General features: G+C 39.8%; 1 protein-coding gene across 3 annotated transcripts in view; it reads left to right on the top strand.

The window, feature by feature from the left end:
* The window catches only part of LGR5 (leucine rich repeat containing G protein-coupled receptor 5), a 121,536-nt gene that overhangs the window by 50,495 nt on the left and 50,781 nt on the right, over positions 1–20,260 (top strand). For all 3 annotated transcript variants that reach the window (XM_007448778.1, XM_007448776.1, XM_007448777.1), the window contains exon 2: positions 7,902–7,973. In XM_007448778.1, coding sequence (XP_007448840.1) covers positions 7,902–7,973 — 72 coding nt within the window. The remainder of the gene's footprint in view (positions 1–7,901; positions 7,974–20,260) is intronic.

Below are 20,260 nucleotides of genomic sequence, written 5' to 3'. Positions count from 1 at the left end.
ACAGCCTACTGCAGGAGACAGACACATGAACACATCATTTCAATATGATGTCATTAAATGTATGGGGTGATACAGGAGGACAGAGAGCAAATCACTTACACAAATGTGATAAGGCTTCCTGGAGGAGATGACACCCACCCAACCCGAGTCTTGAAGGATGAATTAGAATCAATATGCCAGAGTGACAAAGGGTTGGTGTGCTCCCCAGTGGAGCTTGTATGCAATACTAACAAGTGGGGATTTCATCTGGGAGGTGATAGGAATTGAAAAGTTTTAAGTAGGGTGCCTAATTCTGCATTTTTGGATAGATCACTCTAGTGGCCTTTCGGAGGGTGGGCCTCAAAGGATAAGAAGCAGGAAGCTTCTGGAAGCAGGCAGCCGCAGAGTTGGGAGGCACTTTCAGATGATTGGGTCAGAGAGAGTGAGGGCAGAGTTAGGAGAGAGAAAAAGGAATAGACAGAGAGGATAAAAAAAAAGAAAAATAGGAAGAGTTGAATAGTATCTAAGATTTGAGCTTTTTGACGGGAAGATGGTGGTGGCATTAACTAGAAACTGGCCCCACAGAAAAAGAAATGAGTTCAGAATAGAAAATAATTATTTCCATTTTAGTCACAGTGCACTCCTGCAAGATTGGTAAATGGACATATCCAGAAGGAAATTAGATAAATGATTCTGAAGGAGAAACATTAAGACTAGGAATATGGCTTTGGGTAATGGGCATCTAAGTGATACTTAAACCCGTGAGAGTTAAGTAACAGTCACCAAGAAGAAAGGGCAGAGATTGCAGAACACTAGGCCAAGGGTAGAGCTCCAGAGAATACTGCCATATAAGGGGTAGATAGAAGACGATCCCACAAAGAGTCTATAGAAAGTTGGGAAAGAATCCTGAGAGAATGATGCCTTGAAAACTATAAAGTATAGAGCTTCCAGAAAGAGAGAGTCTGGTGTAGGAGAGAGGTCCAGTAAGTCATGTGTTCATTAGATTTGACAACATGGAGGTCATTGTTTCTACGGCAATTGGCGTGTAGGGCTGGAAGCCTGTGTGTTGTGGGCTGAGAAGGGAATAGGAGGCGGAGACTACAACTGGAGACTAGAAACAACCCCAAAGGGAATGAGGAAGATTAGGTAGCAGGTAGAGGAAGACATGAGATCAAAAGATCTGGTTTTTTGTTTGTTTTACTCATGGAAAAGACTACATTTATACATTGCAAGGGAAGAGAAAGAAATTGAAAATGCAGGAAATAGAAGGAATTGTTCATGAAATCATGTGCTGTAGCGTCCTGGGGGTGGGGAGATGGGACCCACGAGCAAGAGAGAACTGAGGGTATCTTAAGCAAGGGACAAAAGAGAACAAAAATTTGGCCTATGTCGTGTTTGATCTAAAGAATCCCAGTTATTTCCACGAAGTCAGAGGGAAGGTGCCCATGATGGGAGTGGCTGTCCATTAAGGGGTCTGAGGCAAGCGGTGAAGGTTGGCAGCAGTCCCTGCAGGAGTAAACTGAGCCATAACAAATAACAGGACTGTGCAGCAGTGTAGAGAGCCCACAAAGACTATGAATTTACAGTAACTAATCTGCACATTTGTGAGTTTTTCTTTTCTAAGTGGCACTCAGTCCACTGAGATAGTAAAAGAGAAGATGAATTACGGTTTTCTCCCAGAGCTGGTGTTTTGCCAGTAGTGGGAAACAGAAGACAGTTCAGGGTGATGGTGAGATAGTGATCCAGGAGATCAATGTATGATCTTAGGCTAAGACAAGGCTTTGATCCTGGAAGTATTCAAGGACTAGAGGTGGAAATAGAGAACAACTAAGCTGGAAAGAGAAGAGTTTGTGTCTGAAACACAGGGCTCTGTTAAGCACTGGAGTAGTCATTTGGAAATAGAGAGGATAATGCACTCTAGGGAAAGAGAATCACATGGGTAAAGACAGATGCAAAGAGGAACAGAAAGAATTTCAGTGTAACTGGAACACATGTTGCAGAGAGGAAGGTGGTGTAAGATCAAGGTGGAAACATGCTTTAGGCCAGGTTGTAAAGAGCCTACGAAGGTAGGGACATTGGTTCCTCTAAGAGGCCTGAAGTCCGCCCGAGGTCTCAGGCAGGGGAGTCCCAGCTGGGTGTGGTTGTGCAGGCTGTGCCTGGCACTGGAGCTCTCCATGGGGGGCTGAACTCCAAGCCAAGCTCTCTTTGCCACCCCACTCACTCTGCTCCCTGGCTGCTTCTGCAGAAGGCAAATGACCTTTTCTTTAATTTACCACCCTCCCCTCCCAGAGGGGAAGCGCTTCTCCAAATCATGCGAGGGGATGCCTTTCTTATTGGCTAGCAATGTCTCTGAGTGGAGTGACATGATCGGATGGACTTTTCAGGGTGACCTCTCTGGCCATGGTATAGAAGATGACCTAGAATGAGGAGGCACAGTAAACAGGAGAGTAGAACAGTTATCAACAGAGCAGGGACCTGACCAAAAGTAGCAACCAAGAAAGAAGTGAGGCCAGATCCAGAAGCAAGCTTTGTAGCAGAATTAACACTGGGTGCCTTAGGGACATAGGGACAGCAGGAAAGGGAAAAGTTGAAGATGACTCAGATTTCTTCTCCACTGTCTTCCTAGACCTGACCACAATTAAATGCTCAATTAATATTTTGTCAAATGAAGAAAAATAAATAATAGAGTTGCAAGCAACAAAGACACTTTCAAGAGAAAGATACTATCCGCTTGGGTGGAACTCTCTACCCAGAGGAAACAATATCTTTAGTTAGCCTCCTAAATTTTGAGTGAGTTCTGGAACTCAGAGCACCCATCTAGAAATTTAGAAAGAGTTATTCCTAAGCACTGTTCACAGCCTTGGCTGAACATTCAAATAACCTGAGAAGTTTTTTAAAATCGCAATGCCTATACTGGACCAACTGACTCAGAAAGTCTGGGGATGGGACCCAGACATCTATATTTTTTAAAGCTCCTGCAATGGTTCCAGTAGATAGTCAGCTGCTCCCATGGAACTTTGCAAATCCTATTCCAGATTTCTAGATGTGGTCATTAACACAGTGTAGACAAGAGCTGGGTCAGAGACAGGGAAGAATGGTTTAACATATTTGACCATCTTGTCACAATGAATCCTCCATTTCTGATGAAATCCTTTTACCTAGTGACCAGTTCTTCAAAATTAATTTCAACATCTTGGCAAAAGATGAAAAAAATTAAAGAAATGCATTACATTGCTTCACTGATTTTAGGAAACTGAACCATGGGCCAAATGTGGTGCAAAATAGGGACTTTTTTTAAATGATAGTTTAAAAAGTAAGTAATGCACAGATTTGGAAACTATTTTAAGATCCCTTCATTCTGCTAAGGTTATATGTGTTCCAGGGGTCAGAAAGACCAAACACTATAGAAGAAAAAACAGAAAAGTTTGAAAAATAGTTTAAGAGTGAGAATGAGGATGTTTTTATACAGAGTGGAAAATTTGTTGGAAAAAAGGAAAAGCAAAAAACCAAGGGCAAGTAGAGCTCTAGGCTCCAGCCCAGGGGCTTTCCCACTAAATTCTGCACTGTGACTTGGAGACCTCTCAACTCCGTGAACCTCATTTTCTTCCCTTTTAAGTGGGCGACATCACCCTGCTGAGTGCCAGTCCTCTCTAGCAGCCAAATATTCTCATTCTATCATGTTTTACTCAAAATTGAACTGGCTAAAAGTAATTTAAGTCTTGCCCTTCTTGACACGAAGGCAAGAACAGCATTGCTCACCAAAAGGCATGGTCTGAGGACCCCTCCCAGGCCAGGGTTATTTTTTACTAATCCACAACAGATAAGAATTTGAGAGTAAAGATTTAGAAACTTTCACAGAAATTGAATAATCTGTCAAGTCACATAACAAAATATTGAGGCTTGTATTTTGTATATCTTTGTGTTATTTCACTTTTCTATTAATTAATTTTATAAAAATATAAGTCGATGGCAAAGTAGAACTTTTTTTTCATTGGTCTTTTACCACGGACAGCTTGGGAAGCCCTGAGCTAGACCGGTGTTACATTTCAACATCAATGCAAAAGGTGCACACAGAAGAGGAAAGGTGAATGCGACTAATTTTTACCTTACCCACTTTGGATTCATGTTTTAAAAGTCTATTTCATTTTACTTTAGATTGTTATTATTAAGTTATTTTGTGCCATAGGTCTATCTGCATTGTTAGCAGCTCTTTAAAAGAAAACCGCCTTCACAACATTGTAAATTAACAATACTTCAATTAAAAAAAAAAGAAAAAGAAAGTAAACAGTCTATATTAGAAAACAAGTCGTAAAGGGTCGGTTTAGCAATACAGCCGTCCCTCGGTGTGACGGGGGGATGGGTCCCAGGAGCCCCCGCGCATACCAAAGTCTGAGGATGCTCGAGTCCCTTATATAAAATGGTGTAGTTCAGTGAATACAATCAGCTCTCTGAATCTGGGATGCGAAACCCACGGATATGGAGGGCCGAATGTACGAGCTCATTTTCTGGGAGGAACCACAATGTCAGGTGACAGGGAGAAGTGATTAATTTCCTGTTGGGAAAGGGAGGTACTCTCCTTTTCAAGAAGCAAATTAAGTCTCTCCCTCCTGACTGGAAACAGCTATCATAGGGTATGAAACTATTAATGTAGGAACACCCTTGTTGAAATACGAGGAAGCCTGAACAGGGAGGTTCATTTTCCCAAGATCGTGCAGCTAGCACATGGGGAGGTCAGGATTCAAACCCAAGACACTGTACACTAACAATACCTGCATTCTTTCTGCTGCTCCACCATAAAAATGCTCTAGGGGGAACCCTGAGAGTGAATGCTGATGTAAGCTTCACTTCCAGGTGCCTGAAATAGGGTAATAAATAGTAAAATAATGTGGAATGCTTATGAATCTCCTTAAACATAAATTTCCTTGTTCTATTTAGAGCTTTCTGCAATAGACAAGATCAGTGTTTGTCCCAGACTGATTTGCACATCACACAGGGAAATACGAGAGGGAGAGGAATGTCAGTGCTATCCACACCAACTGTCTTGAGACTGGTTTGATCTAAGTTACTAATAAACATGCTCCAGAAGCAAACCACCCGGTCCTTTTAGGAAATAAGTGGGATATCAGTTAAAAGTAAGTGAATATGCCTTAGAAATATCAAGTCTTTGCAGAGATTATATAGACACTGTAAGGAATCCAGAGACTGTATTGTTTAGTTTAATATGTGCCTGTTCAGTGAACTAAACAACCTTGCTTCTTCAGAGAACTATCTGCACCGGGAACTAAAATTGTGAATCAATTATCTGGCTCTAAACAGTGCCAGGAAAAAAAATCAGATTTTGAATATATGGACAATACAAATGTTTTTGGTCTATATTTTTAGCATTGTTTAGTTTTAGCTTGAGAATATAGCATTTTACTCAGCTACATCATTGTTTACCAACAATGATATTAAAACTAATAATTAAAATTAATAAATATGAAAATTAATAACTCTGGGGGGGTTGCCATACTCTAAAAACATTTAGCAAAATATTTTATCTTCCCTGTACATGCTCGTGACTTTTTAAAGGCACAGAGTGAATGATCCCTTAGTTCTTGGCACCACTGATTAAAAGTTAATATTTGATAAAGGTATCAAGCTATCAACACTGAAATCTGCTGGTTAGGTGCAATGGTTGTGGCCACTTCAATAACAAGAATAATCTGGATTTTTTTAAAAGCTCCTGGGTGACACTACTTGGCATATACACTGAGAAAACCATAATTCAAAGAGTCATGTACCACAATGTTCACTGCAGCTCTATTTACAACAGCCAGGACAGGGAAGCAACCTAAGTGTCCATTGACAGATGAATGGATAAAGGAGATGTGGCAGAGGGCTTCCCTGGTGGCGCAGTGGTTGAGAGTCCGCCTGCCGATGCAGGGGACGTGGGTTTGTGCCCTGGTCCGGGAGGATCCTACATGCCGCGGAGCGGCTTTGCCCTTGAGCCATGGCCGCTGAGCCTGTGCGTCCGGAGCCTGTGCTCCGCAACGGGAGAGGCCACAACAGTGAGAGGCCCGCGTAACACACACACACACACACACACACACACACAAAAGATGTGGCAGGTACATACAATGGAATATTACTCAGCCATAAAAAGAAGTGAAATTGAGCTATTTGTAGTGAGGTGGACGGACCTAGAGTCTGTGATACAGAGTGAAGTAAGTCAGTAAGTCAGAAAGAGAAAAACAAATACCGTATGCTAACACATATATATGGAATCTAAAAAAAAAAAGAAAGAAAGAAAATGGTTCTGATGAACCTAGGGGCAGGACAGGAATAAAGACACAGACATAGAGAATGGACTTGAGGACATGGGGAGGGGGAAGGGTAAGCTGTGGTGAAGTGAGAGAGTGGCATGGACATATATACACTACCAAACGTAAGGTAGATCACTAGTGGGAAGCAGCCGCATAGCACAGGGAGATCAGCACAGTGTTTTGTGACCACCTAGAGGGGGGGGATAGGGAGACGCAAGAGGGAGGGGATAAGGGGATATATGTATATGTATGGCTGATTCACTTTGTTATACAGCAGAAACTAACACAAGAATGTAAAGCAATTATACTCCAATAAAGATGTTAAAAAAAATAAAATAAAAGCTCCTGGGTGAAATTGGCAAAGACACAAATTTCCAGTTATGTGAGAAATAAGTCTTGGGGATGTAATGTACAGCATAGTGACTGCAGTTATAATACAATACTGTATATTTGAAAGTTGCTAAAGAGAGTAAGTATTAAAAATTCTCATCACAAGAAAACAAATTCTGTAACTCTGTGGTGATGAATGTCAACTAAACTTACTGTGGTAATCATTTCACAATATGTACATATATCATTATGTTGTACAGCTAAAACTAATACCATGTTATATGTCAACTGAATCATTTTTTAAAAATAATAAATAAAAATAAGCTCCTTATCTTATCTCAAGATAAATTTTAAGTATGTAGACCCGCTCTGAGATTATAATGGCATTAGTTCTGAGTCTTTGCGTTTGAGCACATCATTTTTCAAGTCAACCTTCAGCTGACTGTTATGCGGTCTTAGTTGGTCTTGAGTAGACTCTGCCTATCAGTTGGTCTTTTGGCCTCTGAGATACAGACAGCATATACCAGTGATGCTGTAGGATTATGTGGGAGACAGTAAAGAAATAGAAAAGTAAAAACAATAAAATCTAATTACACGGAGTTTCGCTTAAAACAAAAATTGATTGAGTTCTGCCCAAAGTGGCTTGCTGTTTCCTGTGCCAGGAACTACTGTGCAGGCCCAGCAGGAAGTGTGCTACAGAGCAGGATCGCATTACACCCTTGTTTTATGGTTCATTTCACTTATTTAATGCAATCCGAGAACCTGCAAAAGGAACATGTTCGAAGGAGGGAATAGGCTTTTTGTCTTGTTTTGTTTTGTTTTTTTAAGTTTCTTTGAATCAAAACATTTGTTTTTACAAGGTGCTTATAGTCCCAGAGAAACAGGACTTCCAGAGTTGCATGGTGAAGACATTTCTCTTTGCCACAAAATTTAAAGCAGGACCCGACATTGAGTTATGTCTAGGGTGGTTGAGTTATGTCTGTTCCCTTTGCTGGTCTACTCAGGTCATTTTAAACATAAAGAATTACAACCATGCCTATGAATGGTCTAAATCATTTGAATTCCGTATCAGCTCCTCCTAGGGTCTCTGATTTGATTGAGAGCCCATGGTGTTGGGGGGGACACGGGAGGAAAGGAATATATTTAACGTGCAAAAGAGCGATTCATTTGTCAAGCAACACAACGAGTTCCTTTGGCTGTATTGCTTGCAAATGTGTGAACTGAACAGCTGGACTGCCTTGTGGTGGCAGACGCCGCTCCTCACACACTGCCTCTCTTCCTCTCCAGAGACCTGAGTATGAACAACATCAGTCAGCTTCCCCCGAATCCTCTGCACGGTCTCCGCTTCCTGGAGGAGCTGTAAGTATCAGCGGAGTCGTGCCGCATCCAGTCAACACTGGACACGTTCTTGTATTTGTCTCTCGTCCTTACTGTGAGAACCAGATAAAACAAGGCAGGAAAGCTGTCAGCACCAACGATTTGGGCACATGAGGAAACACTTAGCTGGGAGGGGAAAAGAAAGAATCGCTTAGGATTCTGGAAATCAACTTATAAAAGGGTTTACCATGAAGCTACAACTTTCTAAGGTGAGGCTGAGCCAAACAAATTAAAAGTTTAAAACAAAAGCTGTTTAAAAGAGCTGGATAGCTCTTTGGAAATAGTTAAGCAGCAGGATATTAGAAGTTTGAATACTGGTTCATGTTTATTAAAATTGCAAGTAAAGCCATAATCAAAACCAAAAATTGCCTCTTGGTTTGGCTTATGACAGGGAGAATTGAGTCCTCATTTCATAGCACCAAAACTTCTTGTCCTAATCACTTTTAATTACTGTTTTCCTACTTTTAAATTGAGCCTCCCTGAAGGCTTGAACTGAAGACCATGAAATCCACAGAGGACTTAAAACTGGTCTCTCCCAAACTCACTGTAAAAAAATAAAATTCAATTTTTTTAAAAAGGAGGAAGCTAAAATTAGCTAATGATACACAGAGGAATCTTGATTAAGTCTGGTAATCACTTTCCAGAAGATGAAAAAGAACTCTATAAACCAAAATCTGCATTTAAAAATTCATTTGATCCTCTTACTCTTTTGAGGGACGGGGACTTAGGGGAGGGATGCACCGTCGTCATAGGCTTCATGAAGGTTTGGCACCATCAGCTAAATAAATCCTCTAACTGTTGATTAAAGGAATTGTTTAGGCAATGACCTCTTTTGAAAATACCCCTTTTATAATTCCTAGAGTCCGGGTCCAATTTGGGGAGTAATTTAAATTGTTGATGCACCACACGATCCACCTTGGGAGGTGGAAAGAACCATCCATCACAACCAAATTACACTACACTGATCATTTTTTTTTCAAGAGGATAATATTCTCAAATTTCTCCCCTTTAGAGTTGGATCTGTATTTATTTTTGATGGCGTTAGCTTTCTCACAAATGTTATTATTTTACTACTGAAATCAGCTGAACATGCCCAGATTGTTATCGAGGAGTATGGTAAAAAAGCTTAGATTACTAGATTATACAGCAAGTTTTTATTATTCAAAAAATGGATTTTCACTTTGTCCAGCCTCCTCTTTTTCCTCTTCTCTTTTCTCTCTGGCCATTTCTGTTGCTAAAAATGTAACCCTCATCAGGACTGGGACCATGTCTGTCCTAGTCTTGGCTGGTATGTAATGAATAATCAATACATTTTTGATGAATGAATGAATGAACTAACAAGAAAGCAAAGCAAAACATATAAAAGGAGCTTCTTATACTTGTTCACTGCCTTAGAAAAAAGTAACAGATTTAGTTGACATGAGCCAATATTTTTAGATTATTTTTAGTAAATTTCAAACATCAGCATTTTTTTCTTGTTTACATTCTTCTCATCTGCCCTCTCTCGCCATAATTAATATACAATACTTAGAAATACTAAGTATTTATTCTAAGTATTTAGAAATACTTATTTCTAAAATATGCATTCCCAGTGCCTTTCTCTTTAATTTCCTTATAATATGCAATGGCAAAAGGCTTCCATTCTCCTTCAACAGACACCTCAGCTTTAGACCACAAACCAAATCAATAAATAATTCACTTCCCCAAGGACTTTGTTTAATAGAGTTCCTCCCTTGGTGACCCAATTCATTCAGAATAACTCCTCTTTCTTCATGAGGTGAATGTTAATTTTCATCCAAGACCAGTTCTTCAAAAGATAATCGAGGGAAAAAATAGGGGAAAGAAGGTGAGGGAACTACCATTTGAAAAGCCTATTTTTACAAATTACCTTATTTTTATGTCTCTGGAAATTCCATCAAGTATCTTGACCATGGAATCATAGAATTTCAGAAGTAGATGGGACCCTTTAAAGACTATTCGTTCCATTTCCTCCTTCTGTTCTGAAATTCCCTCTGCTGAGCTGGCCAACTTGCTGAATTTAAAAGCAAGACCACTTTCCCATATATAATTCTGTGCTGCATCTAACTGATGTTTTGAAGACATCATTATTCATTTAGTGGCAAAAGGGGATAATATTTATAGAACCTGGAAAAATGATCAACTCTGCTTGGTCTATTCCTTTCTTCTCAAGGTTAAATTTAGGGTGTTGCGGGTTTAAACACACACACCCATTTAGCAGAGCATTTTGATCATGCCTTTGTTTATGTGCTGATTGTTTCCATTAGACTCAGCTATGTTTAAGTCTGTATTCTCTTCTGGAGTATAAGATCTTCGAAATAATAATATAATTATAATGACAACATTATAATAATATAATTATAATGACAACAGTAATAGCTTACTCTGTGACAGGCACTGTTCAAAATGTTTTGCACACATTATCCCACTGAATCCTCTTAACAACCCCATAAAAGTAGATATTATTATTATTCTCACTTCAAGATTAAAAAAAAAAAAAAAAAAAAAGAAAACATAGTACAGAGAAAACAAGGAACTTACCCAAGATAATGGAGTACATAAGTGTCAGAACTAAGATTCAAATTCACTTCCAAAGCCATACTCAGAAAGCAGAAGGAGGCTTTGGAATTGTTCTTCATTCATCTATGCTTTTCTTTCCCTCGATAGTACCTAGTATAGTGGTCTGCACAGCTGAAGAATTGAAACTCTTGTTAAACTGAGCTTCGTAATGATATGTGTGTTCATCTGTCTGTGTCTGGGTATATGTGAGGGAATGAAAAAGAGTGAGGCAGAAAGCAAGAAAGAGCTGTCTACCCAGCAGGGAGAGATTGGATATCCAGGTTATTCGTTCACTACCCTCGTTTATTGGCTCTGAGAAAAGTATCATCATAATTTTCAGGTGCAGAATTTCACCAATTTCACATTACTCGACAGGAACAAAACCTTAGTTATTATTTTTACATATGCATAAATATACTTAAGCAGCATGTTTCATATAGTATTCTATTGGGTTGGCCAAAAAATTCGTCCAGGTTTTTCCATAAGATATTATAGTAAATAAATGACCTAATAATAAATAAATGAACTAATAGATGACCATCCATACAGCTAGAAACAGACATTTAGATATCTGTTATTGTATGTGTTATATCTGTTGTTGTATCTGTTATTGTGTGTGTGTATCTTTTGTTATGACAAACTGTTAAAATGTTAAACTGTTCTGAAAGTATTCTTTTGTTCAGTTTACTCAGCTCATCTCTATGCTTTATTGTTTATCCATTCATTCAGAAACTGGTACTGATATTCTCAATGATATTAATAAAATTCCCACCACAAAACCCAAGTTTTAAAAAACACTATTAATAAAGCCAAGTTACCACTCTTCCCCTTAGCTCTAATTGCCCAATTATCATCTCCCTAGTTTAATCCATCTATGTCATAAGCTGTGTAGACAGTCATGATTCATCTCTCATCCATCACTGGTCCCTTAGAGGATTTCAAAATCCTCTAAGAATCAATAAAGCCCTAGAGGTATCCCTAATGTATTTTTTAAATATATTGTAACCCTGGAGAAAGTGGCTTTGTGGAGCAAATATTTAAGAAGAATTAAAGCCATCACGATTAATGGTCTTCTCTTCCTCCTGACCTTCTGGAACACTTACTACCTGTGTCACATGTCTTGGTACATTCAAGTCTTGTTTGTTATTTGTTATTTTTGTTTTATGACTCCGCAAGGTGACCAGGCATGCACAGGCCAAACGCCCTGCTGGTGCAACGTGATAGCACAAGGAAGAGAGAGAGCCTTTTTCCTAAAAAAAAAAAATCTGAGTGTGGTTAGGCTGTGTGCTGTGTAGAGAGGAGAACACAGTACCTAGAAGCAGAAGCAAGCCCAGGACTCCTGTCCTGACTCTGCTACTTACTAGGGGATAATCCACTTGACCTCCCTGGGCCTCAGAGCATGATGGTGAAAGCCGCCCTTGCCTGTTTTGAGATTCTGAGCATCAAATGAAATGATGATGAAAGAACTTTGGTAAACTATAATCTACATATTGAGTTGTGTTAGCAAAATGAAAACACTTTCAAGAGGATTCTCACTTCCTTCTTTCCTATTTCATGAGCTTGATTTTGGAGTAATCCCAGGGATCCAGGATTTGTGAAGGAAAAACTGTTTCCAACCATGAAGTTTAACGGATATAGGCAACCAGTGCAGATAGTTTTTACCGAGTTTGAACATCCTGAGCAATAATTGCATTTCTCTCCAACAGTATCTCTCCCAGTTCTATTCCTTCAGTTCTACTAAGGACTTCATGTTGATGTTTGCTATTTGGACAAATAATAAATCCCACATTTGGTCCATCAGAGTGTGGTTCAGATGTTAGGAACTAAAAGATCGTGCCTAATGCTGACATGTACAAGTTCCTTTAAACTTAGATTGGTACCTTGATTAAATCAGAGGGAAAAATGAATTGTTATCATTTTGAACAGTCTAAGTTAAAGGCCTTTGTTTCCCAGTACTATTTTAAAATCTTCCCAGATTCTAATGCTATTGGAATCAAATACTCGATTTAGGAAGGAAACCTGAGATGCTCTAGGGAGGTTTGTTTTTAAGTTACTATTGTTCCCTGGAACTGTTTGCTCATATTATGGTTGGCCTTAAAGAATCTCTATATAAATAGTAGATATCTATTATTTCAGATGAAATTAGTAATGAGAAATACCACCAAACTTCCTGAAAGTACAGTCTATGCTTCTTACTTCTACTTCCTCATCATGTTGCTAAAAATAGTGAGAGCTGTCCTGCCTGTCTTTTGAGATGTTTGTCTGAAGATCAAATGAATTGATGATGAAAGAACTTTGGTAAACTCTAATTCACCTATTGGATTGTGTTAGTGAAATGAAAACACCTTCTTGCCCATAAATAATCTTCCTGACCCTTGGCCTTGTCAGAGTGCTCAGTCTCTCCTTTACATAGATCTGGTAATTGATTATAAATGCTGCCTCTGGGCTTCCCTGGTGGCGCAGTGGTTGAGAGTCCGCTTGCCGATGCAGGGGACGCGGGTTCGTGCCCCGGTCCGGGAAGATCCCACACTGCCGCGGAGCGGTTAGGTCCGTGAGCCATGGCCGCTGAGCCTGCGCGTCCCCGCAACGGGAGAGGCCGCAACAGTGAGAGACCCGCGTACCGCAAAAAAAAAAAAAAAAAAAAAAAAAAAATGCTGCCTCTTTACCCTTAAAATTTGTATTAAAATTTTTCAAAGAATTAATTTAAAATATAAGAAAAGAAAAATTGCTGCCTCTTTGAAACTTTTTTTTCTCCAGTGTTATTTTATGTTCTCTTCCAAATGTCTATTCATACAGCTGGATATAGAGATTTAGATATCTGTCCTTGTGTATGTATATGTATCTACATATATGTGTGTATGTATATGTGTGTGTGTCTACATATATGTGTGTGTGCATGTGTTTGTGTGTGCATGTGTGTGTGTATATATTTTATATATATATATATATATATATATATATATATATATATATATATACACATATAATATATACAATTGTAATGGCGATTAGGGCACTGTTCTTAAAGTGCCCTACCTCTCTGCCTCCTCTTTTTCTCCTCAGCCTTCTTTTCTCCTCTACCCCTGACTCCTGTAACATATAGACATTCCCTAGATTGCCTCCTTTCTCAGTTCTCTTCAGTTCATTCGTTCAACGTGTATTTATTTAGCCAGTGGGGACATAAGAATGAATATGACTTGCTACGTTTCATTTGTTCAGTCAACAAGTCCCCACTCCAGGGAAACTTACAATCTAGACGGGGAGACAGATGATAAGCAAGGAAACAAACACGGATGATATTTGCTGATTATGACAAGAGTGATAAAGAACACAAACATGGTTAAGTAGAGAATAAATAACAAGGGATGACAAGGAGGGAAAGTGTCTCAAAGAAGGTGACATCTGAACTGAGATCAGGAGGATGAGGGGAGTTGGTGGTCTGCAGAGCTAGGGTAGAGTGTATCTGGTAGGAGAATAGTGTGAGCAGAGGCCCTCAGGTAGGAAAGAAAGTGATATGTTTGTGGATCTGAAAGAAGATCAGGGTGGCCAGAGCAGAGTGAGAGGGAGGGGAGGTGACAGGGGATGGGGCTGGAGAGAAAGGCAGGGGCCAGATCATGCAGGAACAATCAGGCTGTGTATAGAATTCAAATAAGAGCAGTGGGAAGCCGTGGAGGAGTGTATGCAGCTAGTGCAATAAATAGGGTTTATGATTTATAAAGATTTCTCTGATTTTTGTATGCAAAATAGCTTGGGGTATTATGGAAGCAGAGAGACCTGTTAGGAGGCTACAGACTCATTAGGAGACAACTACCATTATCTGGGAAAGAAAGTCAAGATTTGAATGACCTCTGTTATGTAGATGACCCCCAAATCCATATTTCTAGGTGAGATCTCTTTTGTCTTTGACTGCTAGACCAGTGGTTCTCAAAGTGTGGTCCCTGGACCAGCAGCATTGGCACCACACGTGAGCTTGTGAGAAACGCAAACCCCAACCCATGTGCCCCACCCCAACCTAATGAATCAGAAACCCTGAACTCAGGACACTGCCTTTAACAAGCTCTCCTGGTGATTCTGATGCATGATGAAGTTTAAGGACTGCTACTCCAGGCCAGTTGTTCTCGAATTTTAGTGACATCAGAATCTCCTACAGTGCTTGTGAAACCGCACATTGCTGGACCCCGCCACAGAGTTTCTTCAGCAGGTTGAAGGTGGAAGGGGAGGATTTGCACTCATAATTTGCACTTATAACAAATTCTCTGGTGATACCAATACTGCAAATCTAGGGACCACACTTTGAGAATCCTCCACTACCCAAGTGACACCTCCACCTACCCCACCAATACTTTAAAACTCAGCAAGTGCAGAACCAGATCCATTCATGAACACACAAACCATCCTCCACAACAAGATTTTACTCCTGCCTTTGCTTCTCACCATCAGCATTCTTATTATCTAAGCTTATGGTCACTGTGTCTGTCACTGCTTTTGCATCTGTCATTCTTTCTCACCTCCTGTATCTGCCAGCTTGCAAGTCTTAAAGCTCATAATTCCGCATTGTCTTTCCCATTTGTTCACTCTATTTCATCACCACCTAGTTCAGGTTCTTACTGTCTCCTCTGGATAACTTCAAATTTGTTAGCTAATCACCTCTCCTGACTCTCCCAATAATTAACAATTGAATCATTGTCTCCGGGGATGGAGACCATGAAGGTCTCTAGGTGATCTTATCAGTATGAAACCGTGAGGACTATTTCAGAGTTTCCCACCTTGCATAGGCATTAGAATCACCCAGAGAATTTTTAAAACTACTAATTACCACGGCCCATTTCCAGAGATTCTGATTTAATGGGTCTCAGTGGAGACCCAGACATCATTCTTTTAAAGCTCTACTGGGGGCTGTACCCACTGGGATATATGGAAGCTTTACAGCAGAGGAAGAGAGTCAGGCACTCATCGTTGACTGGATCTAGGGACTGAAAGGAAGTCTGAAGGTGCAAGATGACTCTGAGTAAGTTTATAACATTAGGTGCTAGGAGACAGGTGAGGCACTGTCAATAGAAACAGGGAATTCAAGGGGAATAACTGATATTTTGGAGGCAAGAGGATGTCTGGTTCTGGGTTTACTAAGTGCAAGGTGCCAGCAGGACATCCAAATGGGAATGTCACTAACAAAGTTGGAATGTGAGTCTGGAGTGTGATGATTCTGTTCTAGAGATAATGATTGGAAAGTTGTTTACAAAGAGGTGATCGCGGGGCTTCCCCAGTGGCGCAGTGGTTGAGAGTCCGCCTGCCGATGCAGGGGACACGGGTTCGTGCCCCGGTCCGGGAGGATCCCACATGCCGCGGAGCGGCTAGGCCCGTGAGCCATGGCCGCTGAGCCTGCGCGTCCAGACCCTGTGCTCCGCAACGGGAGAGGCCACAACAGTGAGAGGCCAGCATACCGCAAAATAAATAAATAAATAAAAGAGTTGATTGCGGAAGGTGTCAGAGCAGATGAGGACTTTGAGAGAGGGTAGAGGCTCTGTTTCCCAGTATGGGTCTCTATCCATATTAAACTCACCTGGGCTGCTTATTAAAATGCAGATTCCTGAGTCATTTCCCCCAGAAACTCTAAGTCACTAAACCTGAGTTGGGGCCTGCCTGGGGATCTGAATTTTTGATGACTCCTAAGCCAATGGCAATGCACACTAAACTCTGAGTGCCACTAGATAAAGGAAAAAAGACAGGTGTGAGGACAGAAACTTGAAGAACATCTATGTTTGGAGGATGAGCATTAAAAGGGGTGAACACAGAGAAAGACAAATATCATATAGTGTCACTTATATGTGGAACCTCAAAAAAACGATACAAATGAACTTACATACAAAACAGAAATAGACTCACAGACGTAGAAAACAAACTTATGGTTACCACAGGGGAAAGGGGGGAGGGATAAATTAGGAGTTTGGGATTAACAGATACACACCACTATGCATAAAATAGATAACCAATAAGGACCTACTGTATAGCACAGGGAACTATAGTCAATATTTTGTAATAACCTATAAGGGAAAAGAACCTGAAAAGATGTATATGTGATATATATGCATGTATACGTATAACTGAATCACTTTGCCGTACATCTGAAACTAACACAATATTGTAAATCAACTATACTCCAAAAAAAAAGGGGGGGGGGCTAGAAAGAAGAGAGGGAAACAACCAGCCATAGTCATGAGAGCAGAAAGATTGTACAGGATCCGGAAGGCAATGGGAGGACTTTGAATAAGAGGCAGGGAGCAGGGCTTCCCTGATGGCACAGTGGTTAAGGATCCACCTGCCAATGCAGGGGACACAGGTTCAAGCCCTGGTCTGGGAAGATCCCACATGCGGTGGAGGAACTAAGCCCTGCACCACAACTACTGAGGCTGCGCTCTAGGGCCCGCAAGCCATACTACTGAGCCCACGTGCCACAACTACTGAAGCCTGCGCGCCTAGAGCCTGCACACCACAACGAAGAGTAGCCCCTGCTCGCTGCAACTAGAGAAAGCCCACGTGCAGCAACAAAGACCCAATGCAGCCAAAAATATAAATAAATAAATAATTAAAAATAAAAAGTAGATTGTAAAATAATATTAAAAAAAAAAAAAAAAAGGCAGTGAACAACGGTTTTCCTATGGCCAGTACCTCAAGTGATGCAGTCACTTGCATCCTTGGGTTTTTCCTGTTTCATATTGGTTGCTCCTGATCAACCCAAGCTCCAGACCAACCTACTTTTGACCAAAGTTATGTTTAAAACCTCAAATATTGGAGGCCAAATGCTATGGTTGAACCAAATTCTCTTGTGTAAACTTTTCTATGTAAGCATGAGCAAATAGGCTCAGTTTCCTTGTAAAAGGGGAATGAATAATCATGTCACTTGTTTAATGTGATTTTTAAAATCACTAGATAACACAATGTATATAAAGTACTTTACATTGTGCCTAGAACTTGTAAGTCGTTTTACAAAAAGTACATACTATTTTTGTGACCCAAAGGACTGTACGTGGCGTATTGAAAGTGCTCAAATAAATTGCTCAGTTTAAATTTGATGCATAATGAGGAAGGAGTATTCTTCAGCTGTTTCTGATCTGTGTATGTAGGTGGCTAGCCAGCGATCTTGCAACAGTTAGGCCAGACCTGAAGTAACTCTAGCACTATGGCCAACTGTCTTTGGAAACAAGATCAAATGACCCATCAGTACATATTAATTCAGCTCCCTGCTCTAGGCAGGCAATAAGATTCTTGACCTTAGGAGCCTATAATCAAATCAAGTAGACTACAAATAAAATGGCAGAAAATGAACCTTTATAGACAGCATTGTATAGAACATAACCTATAGGAAAGTTGACTGTGGACTGAGGTAATTAGGAATACTTCAGAAAGGAGTTGAAAACTGAACTTCATTAGTCTGTGGTTGAAGAAACCATAGGGCCGTATAACCACTAAAGGATCTCCCTGTTGACCTGAAGAGTTCACTTATTCAGGCCAGTGGTCTTAGCCCTTAAACATTGAAATCTGATGTTTTTGATCTTATGTAATAAGGAAAACAAAACGGACAGTTCATAAATACACAGTTTAAGAAGGAATGATTTGGGGCTGGACTTGACCAATTAGATATGCTTAACTTATTGGGGGAGAAAGGGTTTTTTTAAATCTCAATTTCTTGCATATTAAGAAAGACACTTTTTTCTACACTGAGAAGATCTGTGGATTGTCATAATCCTTGTATTCAAGCCTGCTGAATAGGCTTCAGCAAACCTTACCAAAGATGAATGTCAGAGGGTTAAATGCTAAGTATATGGGCCCTTCCAACTAGCACAGGCATCTTATGAAAGAAAACCTAACCATGGTAAACTTAGTCAGTTACAGTGATGATGCATTACTGCCAGTGGAGGCAAGATTAAGAGATTACATCAGACTATGAGTTTCATCCTATTTGTGTCTAACACTTCACTGACCCAGACTCTTGGCTCCTGTATGCAGGAACCCAGAGCCAAGCTTTAGTCAATCGAATTGAATTATGAATAATCAATCTAAATGGACCAGTATATTTGCTCGCATCACTTTGTCTTTTGAAAGTCACTAATTACAATATTAGTATGGTATATGCTAACTTTATTTTAGGAGAATTTTTCTTCAAGTGGGAACATTTTGACATTTCAGAAATTTTATGTTTAAGTGATAGTTTAACTACAATTATTCAGGTAATTATAAATCAGAAGAGTAAAAATAAATTCAGAAATAGGAACAGAGCCACTGAAGTTAATATTGGAAACCACGAGACAGAAAATAGTACCAGAAAACTGGAAACAGGCGGATCTTAAGAATGGGAAAAGGGGAAAAACTACTACCGTTAAGCCTGATGTTAGCCCTTACCAAATTTCTGATACAAATTAATTTAGCATGTATAGAATGTGTGCCCTCTAGATCTCATGTACTTTGTAAAAGTTGGAAAATAAAGCCAGCATGAAATTGCTAAGTAGTCTGAAATGTCTTCTTTTAAATCATAGGGGCTATCATATTCAAGTTCATTTTGCTCTGATTATTTAAGTAGCACTGCTGTTAGATAGCTTCCATGCTCCATAAGGAAGGACTAGATTACACTTACACGAAATCAGGAAAGAGATGATGTTTTTCATTTTACATAAAGCTTTTCTGAACTTTGGTGTCTGTATCTTCAAAATATGGGCATAATAACCTCTGATCTACCTCCTGATATAAAGTATGAGAAAGTGATTTTAAAATGTTGGTGACATATAATAAAGAAATCTTAATAAACAAGAAGAAAAAGATGGGTGGAGGGAGGATAAGGGAGAAAAGAATGAAGGTAAGGAGGAAATCCATGTGTAACAAAAACAATTGTAGGGCAGAAAAAGACTTTAGTGGAAGAACCCTATCATTTTTTAAAAGTAAGTGAAATAAGGGAATTCCCTGGCAGTCCAGTGGTTAGGACTCAGCACCTTCACTGTGGTGGCCCGGGGTTCAATCCCTGGTTGGGGAACTAAGATCCCACAAGCTGCACAGTGTGGCCAAAAATAATAATAATAAGTGAAATAAGGTCCAGAGAAGTTAAATGACTTGTGTGAAGTCTTGCAGCAAGTTAATAGTGAGAAAAAAGTAAGCCAAAAAGGGAAAGAAAAAAAAAAAACAAAAACTAAGAGTTAAAAGACAAATGGGTTCTTGGAAGACATGACCTGGAAAGCCTATTAAGATTCACCAGGCCCTTTCACTTACCTCTGAAAATACTACTCAGCCAAGGGGACCGATGTGGTTCCCTGCACAGTAATCTTCCCGAGGGTCCCAATCAGAGAACAGGGTCAAGTACCTCTTCCACTCTCAGTGCTCATCCCATTTTGTTCACTCACTTCTCTCCCTCCAGACCAATGTCCAGAGAGGAGAAATCAGGGCCCACACTTGAGTGCTTTGCTCTCATCCCACCATTTTACAAAACGAAGCTACCAAAAACAAACAAAAAAACAAACAAAAAAACCCTTGGATTCTTTTAGAGATTCAAATTACTGTAGAGGTTCAAAGAAACATACATTCTCAAAAAGATTTTAGTTGGTTGTTACAACACCCAAACCTCTGCTTATTTGATTTATCTGAAGAGGAATGTGTCTACTGTAACTTACTGATTTTTTTTTTTTTTTTTTTTTTTTTTTTTTTTTTTT

This window comes from Lipotes vexillifer, unplaced genomic scaffold (assembly GCF_000442215.2).
Source record: "Lipotes vexillifer unplaced genomic scaffold, Lipotes_vexillifer_v1.1 scaffold329, whole genome shotgun sequence".
Lineage (NCBI taxonomy): Eukaryota > Metazoa > Chordata > Mammalia > Artiodactyla > Lipotidae > Lipotes > Lipotes vexillifer.
This window is presented reverse-complemented; position numbering and strand designations above follow the sequence as displayed.